At 39.0% G+C, this 19701-nt stretch overlaps 1 protein-coding gene and 1 pseudogene across 2 annotated transcripts in view; one reads left to right on the top strand and one right to left on the bottom strand.

The window, feature by feature from the left end:
• The window catches only part of CCDC191 (coiled-coil domain containing 191), a 63450-nt gene that overhangs the window by 9383 nt on the left and 34366 nt on the right, over window positions 1–19701 (bottom strand). For both annotated transcript variants that reach the window (XM_019734878.2, XM_074331674.1), the window contains exons 8-12: window positions 16021–16270; window positions 11831–12288; window positions 10921–11033; window positions 8960–9042; window positions 8104–8205 (exon numbers count right to left, since the gene is read on the bottom strand). In XM_019734878.2, the coding sequence (XP_019590437.2) occupies window positions 8104–8205; window positions 8960–9042; window positions 10921–11033; window positions 11831–12288; window positions 16021–16270 (1006 nt within the window). The remainder of the gene's footprint in view (window positions 1–8103; window positions 8206–8959; window positions 9043–10920; window positions 11034–11830; window positions 12289–16020; window positions 16271–19701) is intronic.
• On the top strand, window positions 4450–5497 carry LOC109449003 (ATP synthase peripheral stalk subunit b, mitochondrial; annotated as a pseudogene).

The following is a 19701-nucleotide window of genomic DNA, read 5'->3' as shown; positions in this document are numbered from 1 at the left end:
GAGGTTGTCAACAAAGGGATAGAAAATATTTTAAAAGTACCAAACATAACCATACAGCTGAAGAATACAATAACTGAACTGAAAAATTCAATACATTGGTTCAAGAGCTGTTTAGATCAAGCAGAAAAAAGGACAAGCCAACTTGCAGACAGAGCAGTGGGATTTATCCAATTAGAGGAACAAAAAGAAAAAACAATGCAAAAGAGTAGACAAAGCTTGAGGGATTTATGTGTCACCATCAAGGAGACAAATACATGCATGACAGGGGTCCCAGAAGGAGGAGAGAGAAAGGGGCTGAAAGTTTATTCAAAGAAATACTGGCTGAAAATTTCCCTACTCTGGGGAAAGAAATAGACATCCAGATTCAGGAAGCCTAAAGAATACCAAAGACGGTGAATCTAAATAGACATACGCTAAGACACATTATAATTGAATTGTCAAAAATTAAAGACAAGGAGAGAATCTTAAAAGCAGCAAGAGAAAAGCAATTTGTTACACACGGGCACTCCAATAAGACTACAAGCGGACTTTTCAGCAGAAACCTTAAATGTCAATCCCACTTCTGTTATATAGCCATAGGAAACAAAGTCACTATCTCAGATATCTATACTCCTTTGTTTATTGCAGCAGTATTCACAATAGCTAAGGTATTGAAACAATCTAAGTATCCACTGACGGATGAATGGATAAAGAAAATGTGACACACACACACACACACACACACACACAAATGGGATATTAGCCTTTAAAAAAAGGAAATCCTGACATTTTTGACAACATAGACAAACGCTGTTGGCATTATGCTAAATAAAATAAGGCAGACAGAGGAAAACAAATATTACGCGGTATCACTTCTATGTGGAATCTTTAAAAAAAGGTTGAACTCATAGAAATGGAGAGTCGAATTGTGGTTGTCAGTGGCTGAGGGATGGGAAGAATAGGGAGAGCCTGAAAAAAGGTATAAACTTTCAGTTATAAGATGAATAAGGTCTGTGGACCAATGTATAACATGGTAACTACAGTCGATTATAATTGAAATTTACTAAGAGCGGAGAACTTGTGTTTTCTCTCTCTCTCTCTCCCTCTCTCTCTCTCTCACACACACACACACACTCACACACACACACATTAAATATGTACTGAGGTGATGGATGCATTAACTAACTCAATGGTGGGAATCCTTTTACATGTGCATATGTATATCAATCATCATGTACATTTTAGGTATCTTACAATTTTGTCAATTATACCTCAGTAAAGCTGAAAACAAAGTAAAAGTGCCATGACCAAAAAACTAATGAATTTCATTTCAACAAATAGCTAATTAATTTAATTTGAACATGTAACCACTAATCAGTGTGTTAATCACGGTAAAAGAACGCAGGAGGGGCAGCCAGATGGCTCAGTTGGTTAGAGTGCGAACTCTGAACAACAGAGTCGCCGGTTCAATTCCCTCCATGGGATGGTGGGCTGCGCCCCCCACAACTAAAGCAAAAACGGAAACTGGACTTGGAGCTGAGCTGCACCCTTCACAACTAGATTGAAGGACAACAACTTGGAGCTGATGAGCCCTGGAGAAACACACTGTTTCCCAATATTCCCCAATAAAACAAACAAACAAAAAACTCTGGAGCATTAAAATAAGGATTAAAAAAAGAAAAACAATTCTGCCAAAAGGCTGAGGAAATGTTGGTCATGACTCCTACAAGAATCAGGACTGCATATTCTTGGATTTATTCAGTAATGATCACAGAAATGATTGACAGCAGCTCACCAAGTTACTAAAGAGTAAAACATCCAGGTAGGAGAGAGCAATCAGTATTCTTCCTTCATTATTATGCAAAACCTAGCAATACAGCCCTTGCATTCAGATTATGTGGTAGAGATTTATAACTATTCAAAATTAAAGATACTCCATTGGAAAGAATATTCTTACACTGAGTTGTTTTTTCAAGTGCTCAATAATAAGTCCAGAGAAAAGTTAAAAGTACTTGATCGTTGGGAAACGGCACTCCTTCCTCTGAGAAGATTAACCACCTCTGTTGACACACTGAGAAAACACACCCCCATGCCCCCCCAAAACCCTAAGGGGCTGCCTGAGAAAGATGAGAGAAGTTTAATGGTGTACTAGACAGATATCATTTTATTTATTTTTGTCTTTTTAATGAAAATAGGCTATAATAAAACTGACAGAAAAAAACACTACCTAAAAATGGTGGGTAGTAACTAGTGTCACCCATTATGAAAGTCACAAGAGCAAAATCAAAGACTTCAGGCTGCCTTCGCAGCAGTTGCCCTCTCTGCAGCATAAATAGAAAAACATTTAGTTTAAGCATCTTTTTCTTTATTTCCCACAATTTCACTTCGGGAAAAAGATTGTAGTGAATTGGATGATTTTGACAAGCTACCTAATTGCCTGAGCCTTCGTCTGTGAGAAAGAAAATAGGAGCGCAAGCACTGGAACATTTCGAATATGGAAGGGAGACTCGCTCTGATCTTCCAATCCTAACTACCTGTTTCCGTACAAATTCCTCAAGAGGAAATGCTCATGTTCTCCACAGCGCTCGACCAAAATTACCTTTAATCTTGATTCCAGACACTTGAGATGTTGAGTTAAATGGCCAGAAATAAAAATTATTTACAAGAATGTTCTTATGAGTCACAAGAGGAAGCCAAAGGTTGAGTGGGATGGAAAACAGAAACTGGCCATTTTCACACCCACTGAGATGTCCCTGTCGAGGCAGCAGCGGCAACTTGCAGACAGGACTAACCGCCAGTGAGCCTTTGGGGACGGCCTCCGGCTCGGCCCATCCTGGTCTCCGTACACCGAAACTGCAGCCTGTCTTCCTAGATGGACAACCTCTGGCTGGTGGTGCGGGCTCCAAAGGCAAACCATTTTGTTTGCATGGACTGCAAACATGGATTGCTTTAAGCCTACTTTTCCATATAAAAATAGAATGAAAAACATTTAACAAATTAGAGGTCTGCTTGGGCCGAAAATTTGTATTCTTACGTAGCGATTTAATTTAAATGTGTATTGCCTCCCTTCATTAAGGATTCCTCACTAGAGTTGGTTGTAGTTTATGAATAGTACTGTATTTTCCATTTCCTTGTATGTAAAATGTCTATAACAATACCTGCGTCCAAGATGTGCTCAGTGGATTACATGATGTGATGCTGTCTGCTTTCAGGTGGCACTTATATCAGAGAGCTACACTGCTAGCGTTTCATAGAACATAGATCACTCAGGCTAAAAAGGGAAACAAAATCAGGGTAGCTTTCTGATTTAAATTATTCAACAAATGACAGGCAAAAAATAAGACTTATTTGATGGTGTGTGTGTGTGTCCATCACTACTGCTTTGAGAGAAAGACCAGGGATTTCAGCGAAAATGAAGAAGAGTATGGGGCAGTGGATGTCATCCTCAAACTCTCTGCCTTCTGCCCATCATAAGCCACCTTTTCACTGTGCTCTGGAACATATTCTCGCGTATGCAGTCCTGTAATTTATACACTTTACTCTCTTGTATCATGAATTTCTCCCTCTCTACTGGATCATTCCTATCAATATGCAAAATGTGTGCTGCTTTTCCCGGCTTTATAAAATAAAACCAAAAATAAAAAATAAAAAACCCCAAACAATCACCAAAGGAAAAAAATCTTTCTTTGACCCCATGTGACCCCAAATATACTCACGGTGTCTATATCCCCACCTATTCTCTCCTCAGCTCACTGGAATGCACTCCCCTCTTAGCACTCCATTGAAAACTCTCTCATCTAGGTCATGAACAATCTCTGTGTTGCCAAATCAAAGAGTCACTTGTCTGTCCTCCTCCTGACTGAACTCGGAAGCAGTTTGCCTGGTTAACCACCATCGCCCCCTTCCAGAAATACTGGTTTTCTCTCAGCTTGTCAACAGAAAACTCTCCTGTTCTCTTTCTACCTCACTAGCTCCTCATCCTTTCAGTAATTATTCCTGGACCATCATATTTCTTCTCTGTTCAGACAATTCCCAAGCTGATTTCATTTACTTCTAGAGCATTAAAAACATCGACACGTTTTTGCCTCCCAGATTCCTTACTACAATCTTGATGTCCAGGCTTACATAGTCAACTACCTATTTCACATGTTCATTTGGGAGTTTAACAGGCATCTCACAGGTAACATGCCCCCAGTGGACCTTGCAGAAACCTCTTCAGCATCTGGCAGCTCAAATATTACCTTCTCAGAGAGGCCTTTCCCATCTTGCTTCCCCCGCTTATACGACGAGTACCTTTCCCTCCCTGCTTCTTTAGTTGCTGTCTTATGTATTACCTGTTTTCCCCAGCTAGCATACATTTTTGAGGAGAGGGCTGTTTATTTTCTCCACTGCCCTATTCTAACACCTAGAACAATGCCTAGCACATAGTAAGTGCTCTACAGATATCTGTTAAATGAACAAATATGCTTCTTAAGTAATTGTGGAAGACTTCAAATCTTACCTGGTCTTCTCCAATCAATTTACCTTTTCAATCACAAACTTCATCAACTGTCAATCAATCAAGAGCATATTTATACAGCCATAAAAGTCACTGTCTGATAAGTAATACTAGAAAGTAAGCTTCTAGTAAAAATAGAGTAATGGGATGCTAAGAGTTTAGATTTTTAGTTTCACAAGGTCACTGTGTGAGACCTGTGAGTGGCCACCTATCTTATGGCTGCACCTGACACGAAGAGACTCTTAGCCACCACCTGGACCATTGCTGACCATGCTGTCCCAGGTGGTACTTCTGCCATCGCCACGTGGCCCCTCTCTGAAGCATGTAGCATGTTTAGGTCCAGAGGAATCGCAGGTAACAAGGATCTTTCACAGAGGGCAGCCATTTTTGCTCCTCCTCTAGGGGAGGAACAAAAACCAGGAACCACCTCTTCCTGAATATGGAGGACAGATCTGTCATGGGCTCTTCCCTGAGGAATTCTTCCTGTTCCTTTATCCTAAAACTGGTGTCACAGGACTTGTGTTTTCTATCTAAAGAAAGACATGTGATTGCCCTAGAGATCTTCTCTACCATATCAACAATAGGGTTGCTCATCTATGTAATCAGAAAATATGGCACCACTGTGGAACCATTTGCTGATAAACCTGAGCAAAAAAGTGCCCAGCCAGAAGAGGTGAAGCAGGCTTCCATCCCACACATCCAGGATGCGACTGAATTAGAGAAGTCACAGCAGGCACTGGTTCAGAAATGTCATCACCTTTTTGATGTCCACAGGAATACTGCTGTGGCCTTGGAGGTCACTTCCTGGGAACGGCCCTATAAAGTACACAAGGAGGTAAAGAATCGCCTGTGCAGAATAGGATGCGTGAAAAGGAATAAGAGCCATGATGAAGTGGTGCAGAAACGCACTGTGCAGAGCATCTCTGTTAGAAGCAAAAGGAGGGAACTGCAATTGCCAAGTGCATTTTAGATCTAAAGCACAGATGCATTTACAGCTAGTCTGTGAATGTATTCATCTCAACTGAGACAGCTACAGAAAGTTGATTTACTAAATGGAAACTAGTCTATGTGACAAAAATCTTTTTGTCTGTTGTTGGGGACTGGAGGTACATTTTACCTTTCCTAAAAAGGAAAGATTTAGTCTTGGTACAATGGGTGAAAGAAAACAACGTATTGGCCAGTAATGTATTTCTCATCCTTCTTGCTCTGTATAGGCTGTTTGCTTCCAACAAGAAAAAAAGCTGGGTAGACAGCAAATTAATGACTTTTGATGAACAAATCAGAGAATCAAAGCCATTGAAAATCTGGAGAGACAGGCACTTTAAGGGAGGCACAGGACCTAAGAATTTCCTTATCTGAGGCAGAAACCACCATACACCCTCTGAGCCAGTAAGGTGATTAAACTAGAAATTTTGGCGAATTGGAGGAGGCCAAGGGTGGTCCAGATAAGAAAGGTGAAGCTCCTGAGGGTCACAGTCAGAGGGACGTTCCCCACCTTTTTGCAAGCTTTTGTTCTAGGAACTCCCCTAGTCTCTCAGAGAGGACCGGCTACGAGAGTCCAGATGAAATTCCCACCATGGTTTTGTCTCAGGGAGAGGAACAGCAGCCACTGCAAAACCTGCCCAGACCATTTTCCCTTAGGAAACAAAAGACTTCATCTGCAAGTGGCACCACCTGAGGGCACTAGTGGAATGCCACTATGTCCAGACCAGCCCCCCATCTCACCTACATGGAGGGGGAACGGCCCAGAGGAAAGGGCTCTCAGGTCACAGATTGAGACAGTAGATACTCAAAGAAGGGAACAGAGGGGCAGGGGAAAGCTCCACCCCTAGAGGAGGAACAAAAATCCTCCTGAATGCCCAGTAGTGTGCACTCCCCAGTGAGAATCAGAACATTAGAGAAATCTCCTCCCCCTGTCCACACCCCAGCAGCACAAATCTCCAGTTGTAACAATGGAGCACAGCCGAGAGAGCTGCAAGAGACAGATTCTCTCTGGGGAACAGCACAGAGGAAAGACTGAAGGCCACAAAAGGAGACATAACAAAGTCACTGGAGGAAATTGAAGTCTATGGTGCCCATAGGAACAACAAACCCCAGCGATGGTAACCATAGCATTAACAAACTTCATGGCCCAACTTCCGACTAGATTAACATACGTGTAAATCTCCACACTAAAGGCCCATTTATCTCAGTTGCTATTGCCCTGTACAACATGTCTGGCTTGGGGAGGGGGGGAAATATATATATATATATTATACACACACACACGCAATATAATGAAAGACAAGAAATAAACAGTCTGAAAAGATAAAGCAATCATTAGAACAAGACTAAGATATGACAGAGATGTTGGAAATATAAGAGGGAATTTTAAATAACTTACGATAACATTAAAGTCTGTAATGGAAAAGGAAGTCATCACTCAAGATCAGACAGGTAATTTTAGCAAAGACATGGACAGTATAATAAAGAGTCAAATGACAATGCTGCAAATCAAAAACATCATAACAGAAATGGAGGGCTTATTGCTAGATGTGACGCAGCTGAGGAAAAAATCAGGTACTTTGAAGTTAGGGCAATAGAAACTACACAAACTGAAAGGCAAAGAGAAAAAAGTGTGAAAAATACAACAGAGCATCCAAGAGCTGAGGGACAATACCAAACAATGTAACACAAGCATAACTAGAATCCCAGAAAGAGAAGAAAATGAATGGGTGGGACAAGTGAAATATTTGAAGAAATAATGGGTAAATATATTCCAAAATTACTGACCACATAACAAGAAACTCAGAATTTAATAACCTTGAATAGAAGAGTTTTATCTCATTTCTTCTGTGTGAATTTTCTTCCATTTGTTTGTTCATTTATTCACTCATTCAATACATTTGCTGAGTTCCTGTGATGTGCTCAATACACTGCTAGCCAATATAATAGTGAGCAACATAAGATTGCTCCCTCTACTCTTTTTTTTTTTTTTTTAAAGATTTTATTGGGGAAGGGGAACAGGACTTTATTGGGGAACAGTATGTATTTCCAGGACTTTTTCCAAGTCAAGTTGTTGTTCTTTCACTCTTAGTTGTGGAGGGCGCAGCTCAGCTCCAGGTCCAGTTGCCGTTGTTAGTTGCAGGGGGCGCAGCCCACCATCCCTTGCGGAAGTTGAGGAATTGAACTGGCTACCTTGTGGTTGAGAGCCCACTGGCCCATGTGGGATTCGAACCGGCAGCCTTCAGCGTTAGGAGCACAGAGCTCCAACCACCTGAGCCACCGGGTCGGCCCTCTCCCTCTACTCTTATGGAGACTACAGTTTAGTTGAAGATGCAGAAATGAATAAAATAACCCAAAAACAGATGCGTAATTGTAAGCTCTGGTAATGCTTTGAAGGCAATAAACTGAGAGTCCACAGAGAGGGACCTAACTTAATGGTGGGTGCAGGGGAGGGTGTGGCAAGGCAGGAACGGCTAATCTGGAAGAAGTCCTATTGAGGTAAGATGTAAAGAATGAGTAGGTTTTCACTCACTAGAGAAAAATGGTAGAAGTGAGAAAAGAGTGCTCTGGACAGAGGTTCTGGGGTGGGAAGGTCACAGGACCACCGCACTGCACAACAAGACCAAACAGGCTCTACTCACCATTTTCTTCAGTCGCTTCTCTGCTCGTTTTCTCTCGAGCTGAGCCTCCTTTTCTTCTGCCTCCCTCTTCTGACGCTCCTCCTCTTGGGCTTTTAACTGGGCCTGATCGAGGTCAGAATTCATAAAAATGAGAACCCTCACTTTGTATGGGACTAGGATCTTTTCATTTGAGGTTGAAGAAAGTCAAGTATCTACCAAAGTACCCACTCTCTCTCTTGAAGCCAGCACTTGGTGATAAAAGTAGAAAACCCAATCAATATGTGGTCAGTTGTGTAACTTAGAAGTTTCTCCAAAGAATCCCCTTCTACTTGGGAAGGTGAGACTAAGCATGAATAAGGCCATTAACTTTTAATCATGAAAATGATTAGTTTTTAGTTCTTATTTTCATCTGTGAAATACTAAGTCCAAACTATATGTCATTTGGGAAAATTGTTTCTTTCATTTCACCAAAACGAACCCCCAAAGCTGTTAGAACTGTCTATTCTTTCTTAGTAGGTACAAAATTTACTCTGACAGATAAAGTCAAAACTCTGAAGGACAACAATTACCCAGCTTTGCAAACTCATCGGGTCAGACATCTACCTACAATACATTAGTCCTGGTTATGTGTATCTCTTCCAATATGCTCGTTCCCATCAACCTTTGTAACATTTCCTACCTTCTATACTAATGATGTTGATGTTTTTTCCCTTTATTTTCCTAAAAGTGTCAGAGTTCAGGCCAGTAGGCAAAAAGCCATTTCCAAAGTTGGTATAACTCCATTGTCTCAACAGGCTTTAATAAGCTAGGTTTAATTTTGTAATAAAGACCTATACAAATCCTTTTTCTTGTTCAGTTTGCATTTTTGATTTATTACCAATTTCTCCTCTTCTTGTTTTTTCTTCCTCTCTGCCAAGATCCGTCTGCGTTCAGCTCGCTGAACTGCTCTCTCTTCCATGGCTAGAAAATAGTAACAGAGTTCCAATATCAAAAATATAAGGAACACTGCATGCAAAACAAATGTGTCCATTGCATAGTGAAGTTTGGTGTTAAGGTTTTCTTTCAAGTTGAGTGTTCACAATCTCAGAAATATATATGTATAAAATTTATATAAAAATATATAAATTGTAGGTGTGTGTACCATATATCCCCTATAGATTAAAGACCCATAATCTTATCCTCAGCAATGATGAACTTGCAATGATGAATCTGAATTTGCAGATTATGTTTTTGTTTATATTTCCATTAGAATAACTGTTTACTGGTTTAAATAAGAGAATGTGCCTTGATAATACTCTCAGTATGTGAAACTCAGAAACCAAAATTTTAATTTGGTAATTCCTTTAATGAATATAGAAAACTTTAATTATATCTAACAAATAATTATAACAAATAATAAAAATTTGAGGAGAATAGAACTACTCCTCAAATCCCATTGAGTCTGTTAATTTATCTTAAGTCACTGTACATGTGTCTGTATACGTAAAAACAACAACAAACTAAAGTTTAGGGTCACGATGAATATATTTCAATTTAGTTTTAAGGCCTGGATATCCAGATGGGCAGGAAATGGAACTGCACTAAGCATTTGGAGAACTGGCATCTGAACAAATTCGAGTGTCAGACTCTTGTTCTTGACAGTCTATTAAATATCAATCCAAAAGAAGGAAATGTGCAAGATGGTCTGGTAATATGACTCTGTCATAAGTCAAGACTTTCATATAAAGAGGGGCATGGATGGCAGGAGTATCAAATTCTGCCCACATAAGTCAGCCAATGGTTACTTTTGGTTCCTCTTGCTATATTATTGAGGAAGAAAATTTTAAGTCCAAGTTTTAAGAATTAATAAACACAAAAACTCGCCAGGCTATTTCTTACAGATATTAAGTGTCTGCTTTGCTGGAAAAAGAACAGTGGAGGTGCCACAGATGGCGGGAGTGTTTAAGGAGGCAGAAATACGCTAGCAGATTAAAATGAGAGAGACTTGAGAAGCAGAGTCTCTGGTAATATGCCCTTTTCTCCATCTTTTCTGGAGCTAGTCATTAAAGACAACTTGAAAAGTAGCCTGGGATTATAGAATATTCCAACTCCTTGATCAAGTAATAATAAAAACATAATCACACCAAACTGGGCATTTCTTGGTCATCCTCGGGCAATGATGGCATAAACTGCTGTCCTGGCAGAGTCAGTGCCAAGACTGCTAATTTTTTCATTAATAGGAAGTGTCTCAGATGACATCACTTCTTGTTAGGGCAGCAATCTTGCCATAGGTGATTGCTTCTCTTCTCATAGTATTAGTTGGTTTAAATAATGATTTCTATGTACATCGAAAATCTTATTAAATTAAAATGTGTGGTTTACAGATTTCATTACTAAAAGTCTATCATCAAGGCACAACTCTTTATAAAACGATGTAATAACCTGATGTAAATTGCTGTGAACTGGTCAATATTTTAAAATTAACAAAGTATAATGATAGGTGATCTTTGTTAAAATTTACTCTTAGAAGCTACTCATAGTTTTCTCATTTGTGTATTTGTCCCACAAAAAAATTTGTCCCATAAATCACAATACAAATCTCCAATTACAGGAAAATGATATACTTTCAGCATTTTTTTTTTTCGGTATTGGCTGGAGAGGCCAAAAAGTTTGGCAGAAGAGGCAGGAAACAAGGCATGGAGCTCTCTGGTGTACTCCACTTCCCACGTGTCCACCCGCCGTAGACTGACCGGGTTCTGCCAAGCCTCAAAACCCAAGAGTTGCCAGAATTCAGTCCCAGCACATTCTACTCCAGGAGGGAAGATAACCACCCCCAAAGCCCCACCAAGACAGCCCTGCCTTTAAGTATGGGATGGGGTGCCGTCAGCCGCCTTGGGTTCCTTTTGGGTCCAGAAAGAGAATTTTGGGAGTCACTTCTACTACCTTCAGTCCGAGGGGAAGCAACAGGAGAACTGGGGGAGGAAAAAGAAGAGAATTCAGACCAACAACCAGCTTCATTCAAAGCACTTGAACCTGGGGAACTCAAAGCATTTAAAAACTTCCATTAATCCTTACTCTCTGAGATAACTGTGAATTATTACACCCACTAGATAAATTGATGGAATGAGGCAGAGAAAGGTTGAGTGATTAGCCTGAGTCTACACTTTGAGACTGGTCCTCTGACTCCCATCCCAGTGCTTCAAATCAATAGGCATCCCCCACTTCTTACCTTACCATTTATCACACATATTGAGTATGTCTCAAGCACATCTGAAAACACCTTAAATGGCTTTTGAGAAATCTGGACTCATTCCAGGCTCAAAGATGTTTACTTTTACCCAAAACTACAAATTTAAACTAGAGCATTGGCCAATCCCAGGGACTGTTCCATTTGGACCTGATAGTGTCTGACCAGGCTGACTGATAGTGCTGAGTGTATGATAGTCTCAGCACTAAACATAATCAGAAACCCACAAATCAAGTGAGAAGCAAGTAAGCATTTTCCTCTTACTGGTATAATACAGGTCCTCAGACAAAGGCAGCTGCAGTACAAATGCTAGCTGTGTAAGTGGATCCTTAGAGGCAGCCACTTGCTTTAAATACCTGTCATGTACCAGGCACAGTGCACAGGGCTTCTGTGCTTTTATAGGGCACAATAAGAGGCGAGATCACGGAGTCTGGAAGCTGGGAAAGTTCAGAAGCCCCTCTGCCACAGAGTGAAAAATCCCAAATAATGAGTCCAAAGAGTGTTGTGACACAATGGACATACTTTGGAAGCACCTGGCAGGTTCTTTTTGGTTCATCTTCTCGGGGGTTTGACGGCAGGTGGCTCTGTGTGTCTGTGACTGCGGAAGCACGCGCCACGGCCCACTGAGCCTTCGCCAACCTTTGGCTTTCCTTCAGCTCCAGAATTGTTTTCTGCTGTTCCTGCAGTTTCTTCTTTTGCTTCTCAATCAGCTGTTGCTGGAAGACGTGGCGGTTGTGGAAATGGCCCATGCAAATGGGTTCTGCTTTCCGGCTGGTGGTTCTGAGCCTCTCGTTGGGGCTAGGGTGTGGGGAAGGTTCCACATCCAGGGCCTTGTGTGGCTCACTGTCAGACGTGTTCAGAGGGACATTCTGGAGGGGAACCTGCAAGATGCTGTTTGTTGGTCTTCCTAGTGGGGGGCTGGGCATACAGCCAATGCTCCCTGAGGGAGGCATGGCCCACAAAGTGGGTATGGCAGTTACCTGAAAGAGAAGGAAAATGTTATAGGTCAGCTATTTCAAGGAGTGTGCTCATGAGATCCGATTTCATCTAGTCAGCATTGCTCTGCTCGATGGCACAACATCCCTGCCAGAGCGGCCCTGTGCTCCTGGCCTGGCTATCTCAGAGCTACGGCCTGAGCTCTGTAAGGCACTCTGAGACTGGGCACTGCTGCTCACCATGAAAACGGGGTGGGGGCTGCTGCTCACCACAAAAGCTGCACAAACCACTGACATGAGCCAGGACATCTGTAACCAGAAAAATGTGCTCTTGCGAACTCCTAATTTAGATAGTTCATTTGTGAATTAGGCAAGATTACTCCAGATACATATTACAGGAATTTGCATTTGCACAAATTGACGGAATTTTGCAGAAAATTGAAAAATTTGTGGCAAAGGATATATCCTTTCTCAAGAATGTTTGAAAACTAATACAAATCAATAATAGCTCTTTATAAAACTCTTTAATACGAATAGCTTTTCAATAATAGTTTTTTCAATGTTTCTCTTGCCACTACTAAATTAGTCACAGGGTATTTGTTTATTGTAGGAGTAAGGCCTGGATTAAAGTGTAGTCTCCAGCTATTCCCAAACAATCTATTTGTGGGAAATACTGGCAAACCCAGGAATACTGGATAAGGACCTGCATTACCTAAAAATAATGTTATCTAATAATATTTTACATTAGCATATGGTTTAATAATTTTCAAAGCTTTATCATTTAAACCCCATTACAAGTTCTATACAGAGGGGAAGGAAGCAGAATTTTTAATCAGAAAAATTTATCCTGGCCAAAATAATGTCATAGGTAAAATGTCCCTTTGGGAATGGTTTGATTTCATGGTCTAAGGTCTGACCAGTTTTTGACTCTGTCATCTGCAGTGGTATAAGGAGAAAAATACTGTGAGTTATCTTATAGCTTAGAAGCTTCTAGCTCTAACAGGGTGCTACACTCAGGTATTCAAAAGATATTTTTTCATGATGATGGAAATATGTTCTATAGATTCAGCTGAAGTGAAAGCTGTGATATACGCAAACTGTGACATGTTAAATTCTTTAAAAAATAACCTTCTATTCCAGAAATGGACATTTATTCATGAGAACACCTGCTTAAGTAATTTAGCATCAAACAGGGTATATGTTTTAGGCCTTTTAAACTTTGTGGTAATGATACGTTATTAACCCAGCAAGACTATAAAAGCCTTGAGTACAGCAACAAGATTTCTTTTGAATCATGGTAACTTTTTAAGGTGAAAATAAGAAAATGAAAGAAAAGCTAACTGGAACAGAATGTACTTAATAGAACAGAACTGAACAGTCTGGCTTAATCAGGGAAAATCACCTATTAGCTAACTGATAATTCTTAAAATTTTTAAGGTATAATATATGTGCTTGTGGTACATGAGTTCCTATGATTGTATAATTAATGAGCATCTAACTAAAGATTTTATATTTTGATTTGTTCATGTTAACTCTAAACGCTGGAAAAGATAATAGTTTATCCAGTAACCTATTATATAGCCCTTTATTTTCATTTGCTCTATTTTTTACAATATTATCCTTTCTCGATAAATTCTTTTGTTCTCGATTTCAGAGACTTGGAAACCATTTTTCTTGAGTCTAAATTATATATATATTAGCAAAAAAAATGCTTTCTGATGACTTTTTTTTTTCATTTAAATGTAACAGTAGAATTTTGTAGGGCAAAAGGTCCACACAGCTATTTCCTAAGATAGAAGACTCTGTTGGGTCTCAAGGGAAACAAAATTATCTAACTGACATGAAGGTAGATAAATTGCCTGGGGGAAGGGCCAAACTGTTACGTCCCAGTGACGCCCCTTTGCCAAGAGACTAAGTTTCAATGAAAACCAGTCTACTTGCTATGCACGATACCAGAGGGGTAGTAGATTGGGGGAGGGCGTTATCACTTTGTGAGGGGTGTAAATGTCTACCTATCACATTGTTTTGTACAGCTGAAACTAAACAAACAAACAAACAAAAACCACACCTGCCTACTTGCTATCAGTAATCGGAGTAAAAAGCAAGGCTGGGGACCACATAGTGACCAATTTAATTTCCCAAGCTGAGTTAGGTACTTAACAGCATTATGTGGAGGGATAGAGGGGGCAGGGGTGGATGGGAGGGGTAGAGGACCTTCTCTGAAAGGCTTTTCAAACATGACAAGGGCAATTATGAAAGAAAAAAACGAATAGGATTGACTTTATAAAAACTTAACTGTGTATAGTACCAAAAACATCCATAAACCAAAAAGACAAATGACAATATGAAAAAAATTTGCAAGATATATAATAATAAAAGCATCAATAGTCATAAAAATATAAAGAGCTTCTAGAAATAAGAAAAGGATATATAATCAAGTGGAAATATGGACAAAAGGCATGAAGACACAATTTATTACATATCTTTCTACATCCATTTTCATATACTATATATATATGTAAATGGCCAATATAAAATAAAATGTTTAACTTCACTAGAATTAAAAAAATGGAAATGTTAGAGCGATAATAAGATGAAAATATTTTACCTGTTAATGTTGCAAAAATGAAAAATGTTATTAGGCAGGAAAACAGGCACTTCTTTGGTATAACCTTTCTGGAAGGGCAATTGGTAATAGTCTTTAAAATGTGTATTCTCTATTCAGGTATTTATCCAAAGTAAAGCATTATGTGTGCGTACAAAGATTTAGCTACAAGGATGTTCACTGAAGCTTCGTTTATGATAGTGGCACACGGGCAATAAATACCCAGCAATGGCAGAGATAAACAGATTCTAGCTTGTAGTTCATGATAGAAGATGACGCACCCATTACAATCTGATGGCACAAAATGGTAGACCTTAACCCAGGGGTGTTCCTCAGGTTCATCTGTGGACCTTTAAAAAAATACAGGTGCCCCACACCCAGGAATTCTGAGTTAGTGACCTGACTGCAGTACACTCTCAGCTGAGAACTACTGCTGCAGAAATAGATTTACTGACATTGGATTGTGAAAATACAAAAGAAATTTTTTAGAAAGCCAGAATAATTCCATTATTACTGAGAAGAAAACTACACGGCCGTCCTTTCTCTGTATTATGGCAGAGTAATGCCTTCAATGACTTGACTGACGAACATTTGAAAGCTAAATATTAAAGAGAAAAATGTACATATGCCTGAATAGAGGAAAGCCTAGATGGCTATACTTCAACATGTGGTTATCTCCAGATGATAGAATTATAGGCTATTTTCCATGTTTTCTCTGTCATTTTCTCATACCAAATTGCTACAATTAATGTATGTGATTTTTGCTTACTAGAAAAATAAAACAGACATTCGCCTGTTATAAGTCACAAGCTTACTTAGAAAGGAAATGTCTGATGATCAACTAAGAGGAGTTTGAGAGTTGTAAACCATGCTGTATGCATCTGTTCCGAAAGGAATCTTTCTCTTAGTTCTTTTAAATTCCATCTTTCTATTATGTCCCTACTAAGTTCAGCTACACCAAGGTCTGTATGTGATTATAAAAAGAAGATCCAGTTCAAGAAAATAAACACTGCCTGAAGGTTAATCTTTGTGCATTGTAGCAGCTCTCATCTTTTCGACAGCCTAGGCAAGGCAATCTGACAATGGCTAACATGCCCCAAGCTATCCACGGGCAAAGTTCAAATGCAAGTGATTAGTAAGCAGAAAGCCCAAGCAAAGGAAACACAATGTACCTCTCCGTTTTGTATAGGTGGGTCCAGCTTGGCTGTTGTCTCCCCGAGTAGATTGATGCCTGATGACCCATTTGCACTGAGTTTCCCTAGTGATGCCGCCTTCAGCAACTCGTTCATTTTCTTCCTTGTCTCCTCCTTTGTTACAGCCAGCTCTCTCTTTAGGATCTCTGCACAATGCCAGTGATGCCATTCTGTAAAGTGGTATCGGAGAACTTGTTTCCTGTTATATTCAGTGGCCAGTTGTTGTTTTCTAAGCAACAAAGCACATCCATTAAAAAAAAGAATCCATTCAGTAAACTCTCTGACATTGCTCTTAGTAATATTTTTTGGATATGTCTCCTTGGGCAAGGAAAACAAAAGAAAAAAACACGTGGGACTATAGCAAACTAAAAAGCAAACCACCAACAAAACAAAAAGACATACTATTGAATGAGAGAAGATATTTACCAATGATACAACCTGTTAAAGGGTTAATATCCAAAATGTAAAAGGAATTCATACAGCTTAACACCAAACAGACAAACAATCCAATTAAAAAATGGGCAGAGGACCTGAATAGACATTTCTCCAAGGAGGATATACAGATGGCCAAAAGACATGAAAAGATGCTCAATGTCACAAATCATCAGAGAAATGCAAATTAAAACCACAGTGAGATATCACCTCACACCTGTCAGAATGCCTATCATCAATAAATCAACAAACAACAAGTGTTCAAGAGTTGGCAAGGATGGAAAGGGAAGAAAGTAGAGAAAAGGGAACCCTCCCGCACTGTTGGTAGGATTGTAAATTGGTGCAGCCACTATGGAAAACAGTACGAAGGTTCCTCAATAAGTTAAAAGTAGAACTACCTTATGACCCAACAATCCCACTTTTAGGTATTTATCTGAAGAAATCCAAAACACTAATTTGAAAAGATATATGCGCCTCTATGTTCATTGCAGCATTATTTACAATAGTCAAAATATGGAAGCAACCTAAGTGTCCATCAATAGATGACTAGATAAAGAAGTGACACATGTATAAGTTTTTACTCAGTCATAAAAATGAAATCATACCATTTGTGACAACATGGATGGACCTAGAGGGTATTATTCTAAGTGAAATAAGCAGGACAGAGAAGGACAAATACCATGATTTCACTTATATGTGGAATCTAAAAAACAAAATAAACAAACAAAACAGATTCATAGATACAGAGAACAAACTCACGGTTGCCAGATGAGAGGGGGGTTGGGAGGCTGGGTGAAAAAGGAAAAGGGATTAAGAAGTACAAATTGGTAGTTACAAAATAGTCATGGGATGTAAAGTACAGCATAGGGAAGATAGTCAATAATATGGTAATAATTATTTATGGTCTTAGGTGGGTACTAGACTTATTGGGGTGATCACTTTGTAAGTTACATAAATTTCTAACCACTATGCTGTACACCTGAAACTAACATATTGAATGTCAACTGTGATTGAAGAATTAAAAAAAAAAGAAGCCATTTACAGCTCAGAAATATGAATGAAACACAAGTGCAAAGGATTCCCAGAAATACTGCACTTAGCTCCAGCTTATCCTTGTATTTAAACTAAATGGAATCACTTTGTAAAATTCCCCAATACAAAAGGTCTGCTCTTAGGAGGCACTGGCACCTCAAGACATTACTTCAGAAAAAAGAGTGACTATTCTGTTCTATCATGTCACAAAGACATATTACATTTTTAAACTACAATAAAATAGTTTCTGAGAGCTTTTGGAGGGGAAGGAGCAAAAACAATGGGTTTATAAATAATGACTTTTTAAAAGGTGAATGCATGAGGGAGATATTCAGCTATACTTGGAAATCTAAGGAAGACAGAAGTTTGGGAGAAAGGGAAAGGAACAAAACTTAAGCGAATTGTCGATAATTAAATAAGTATAAGATTTATAGACGTCAACATGAAACTCTGAGGGTAGACCTTGTGAAAGAAGGACTTGGTCAGGGAAAGGATCTCTAAAAAGGACTTATTTACTGAATGCTTAAACTAAATGAATGAAAGACGTCCTTTTGATGAGACTGGCTAAACACTTGACCCGTGTGAAAGGCACAGACAGGCACTCACTCTGATGGAACACATTCATAGCCTAGGAGGGGACCAGGTTCACTCTCTTCCTAAGGAAGAGCTCCTTTTGACTCCTGAAAACTTCATGAACATTACAGGACATGACTGAATGGAGTTGGGAACTGCCAGCTACAAGTACATTCCCTTTCCGAAGGGACTCTCCATTTGGAGACACTTTGGTGGCAGCCAGTCGAGAATCCAAGCATACAGCTCTTTGAGATCTATCTGGAAGTGGATGACTACTGTCCCTGAAGAAGTGAGGTGCAGAGCTTGGAACTTATGCCACATCAGGGATCAGTTTCGAGGTTTAAAACCTAACATTGTTTGGATACCTACTAGATTTTATCTTTTTGTAAAGGTGACTCGAATAAGTTCTCCATAACACTATTTGCATATCCATTTCTGTTAAATATACCTATTGCTTAACTCTCCTCATGAACTTTTTGGGGTCATATAAAAAGAGCCCATAAAGTTCTTAAGTCAATGACTCAGGAGAACATTTCTACAGTTCTTAAATGCTTAAATGACTTTTAACTTTTTCATTGCCACCTACAGTATAAGAAAAAAAGTTACACTGTGACTCAGTATACAAGTCTATGTGTGTATGTGTGTGTGTATGAAACAAAAGTATATACAACTGAAACAAAAGTTTCATCAAATGTTTATCCTTATTACCAGAGATAAACATTTCTGTTCTAATTTATTCAATTTCTTTAAAAAACATAGCTCATTTTGAGCCTGATTTCAGGATGCACTAGTGGGTTAAAAACCTTAGTTTGAAAAAGCCTACTCTAGAGTCACAGAATTTAACCTACGTCAGGGGAGTTGGATGAAACAACTAATTAATGAGAATAAAGTCGATTGAAATAATGAATTTCAGGATAAACTACTAACAGGAACTCTGCCAACAGCATTTTTCATTATATCTAATTGCTTCTTTCTGATGAATTAAAAATAGATACTCAATAAATACTTGGTGATTGACAGTTTTGTAATGAAAATACAACATAGGTCATAATAAACATTTATATATTATTTTACTTTGATGGAAATGAATTAGGTATCTAATATGAGATTCAATAACTTTGAAATAAAAATTTTAGAAGAAATAAAAATAATAAATCAGATAGCAACACAGATGAGAACAAAGCTCCAAAAATATCAATGTATAAACAGTGAAACAAACAAAAAACCTATAGCACTTGATCAAGTAAAAATCATAAATTTCCACAGGAGAGAAGATGTACGTTGCTCTGATTAATGTGAAAAGCGATTTACATCAATCTGCTCAGGAAGGGGGTGTGTGAAATTTACCTGATGTGTTAATTTTACGTTTTCACAGCATAAACAGCTAAAACAACATTGAGGTTTTGCCTATCAGGGAACAGAGTATTTGGATACTATGAAAAGGCAAAGAGAAAAATATTTCTGTAAGAAGAACAAAAAGACTAAATAGTAAGAAAATAGGTAAAACAGTGCATGTTCACTATAGTGCTGAGAGCCTACTCTATAATGGTTATGGAGGCGATTTGAAGATACATTTGATATCTATGTTTGTGGGTTGAGGTGGAAGGGTAGGAACACAGAAGC

Source organism: Rhinolophus sinicus, linkage group LG01 (genome assembly GCF_036562045.2).
Source record: "Rhinolophus sinicus isolate RSC01 linkage group LG01, ASM3656204v1, whole genome shotgun sequence".
Taxonomy (NCBI): domain Eukaryota; kingdom Metazoa; phylum Chordata; class Mammalia; order Chiroptera; family Rhinolophidae; genus Rhinolophus; species Rhinolophus sinicus.
Note: the sequence above shows the minus strand (reverse complement) of the source record. Positions and strands in the feature narration are given on the sequence as shown.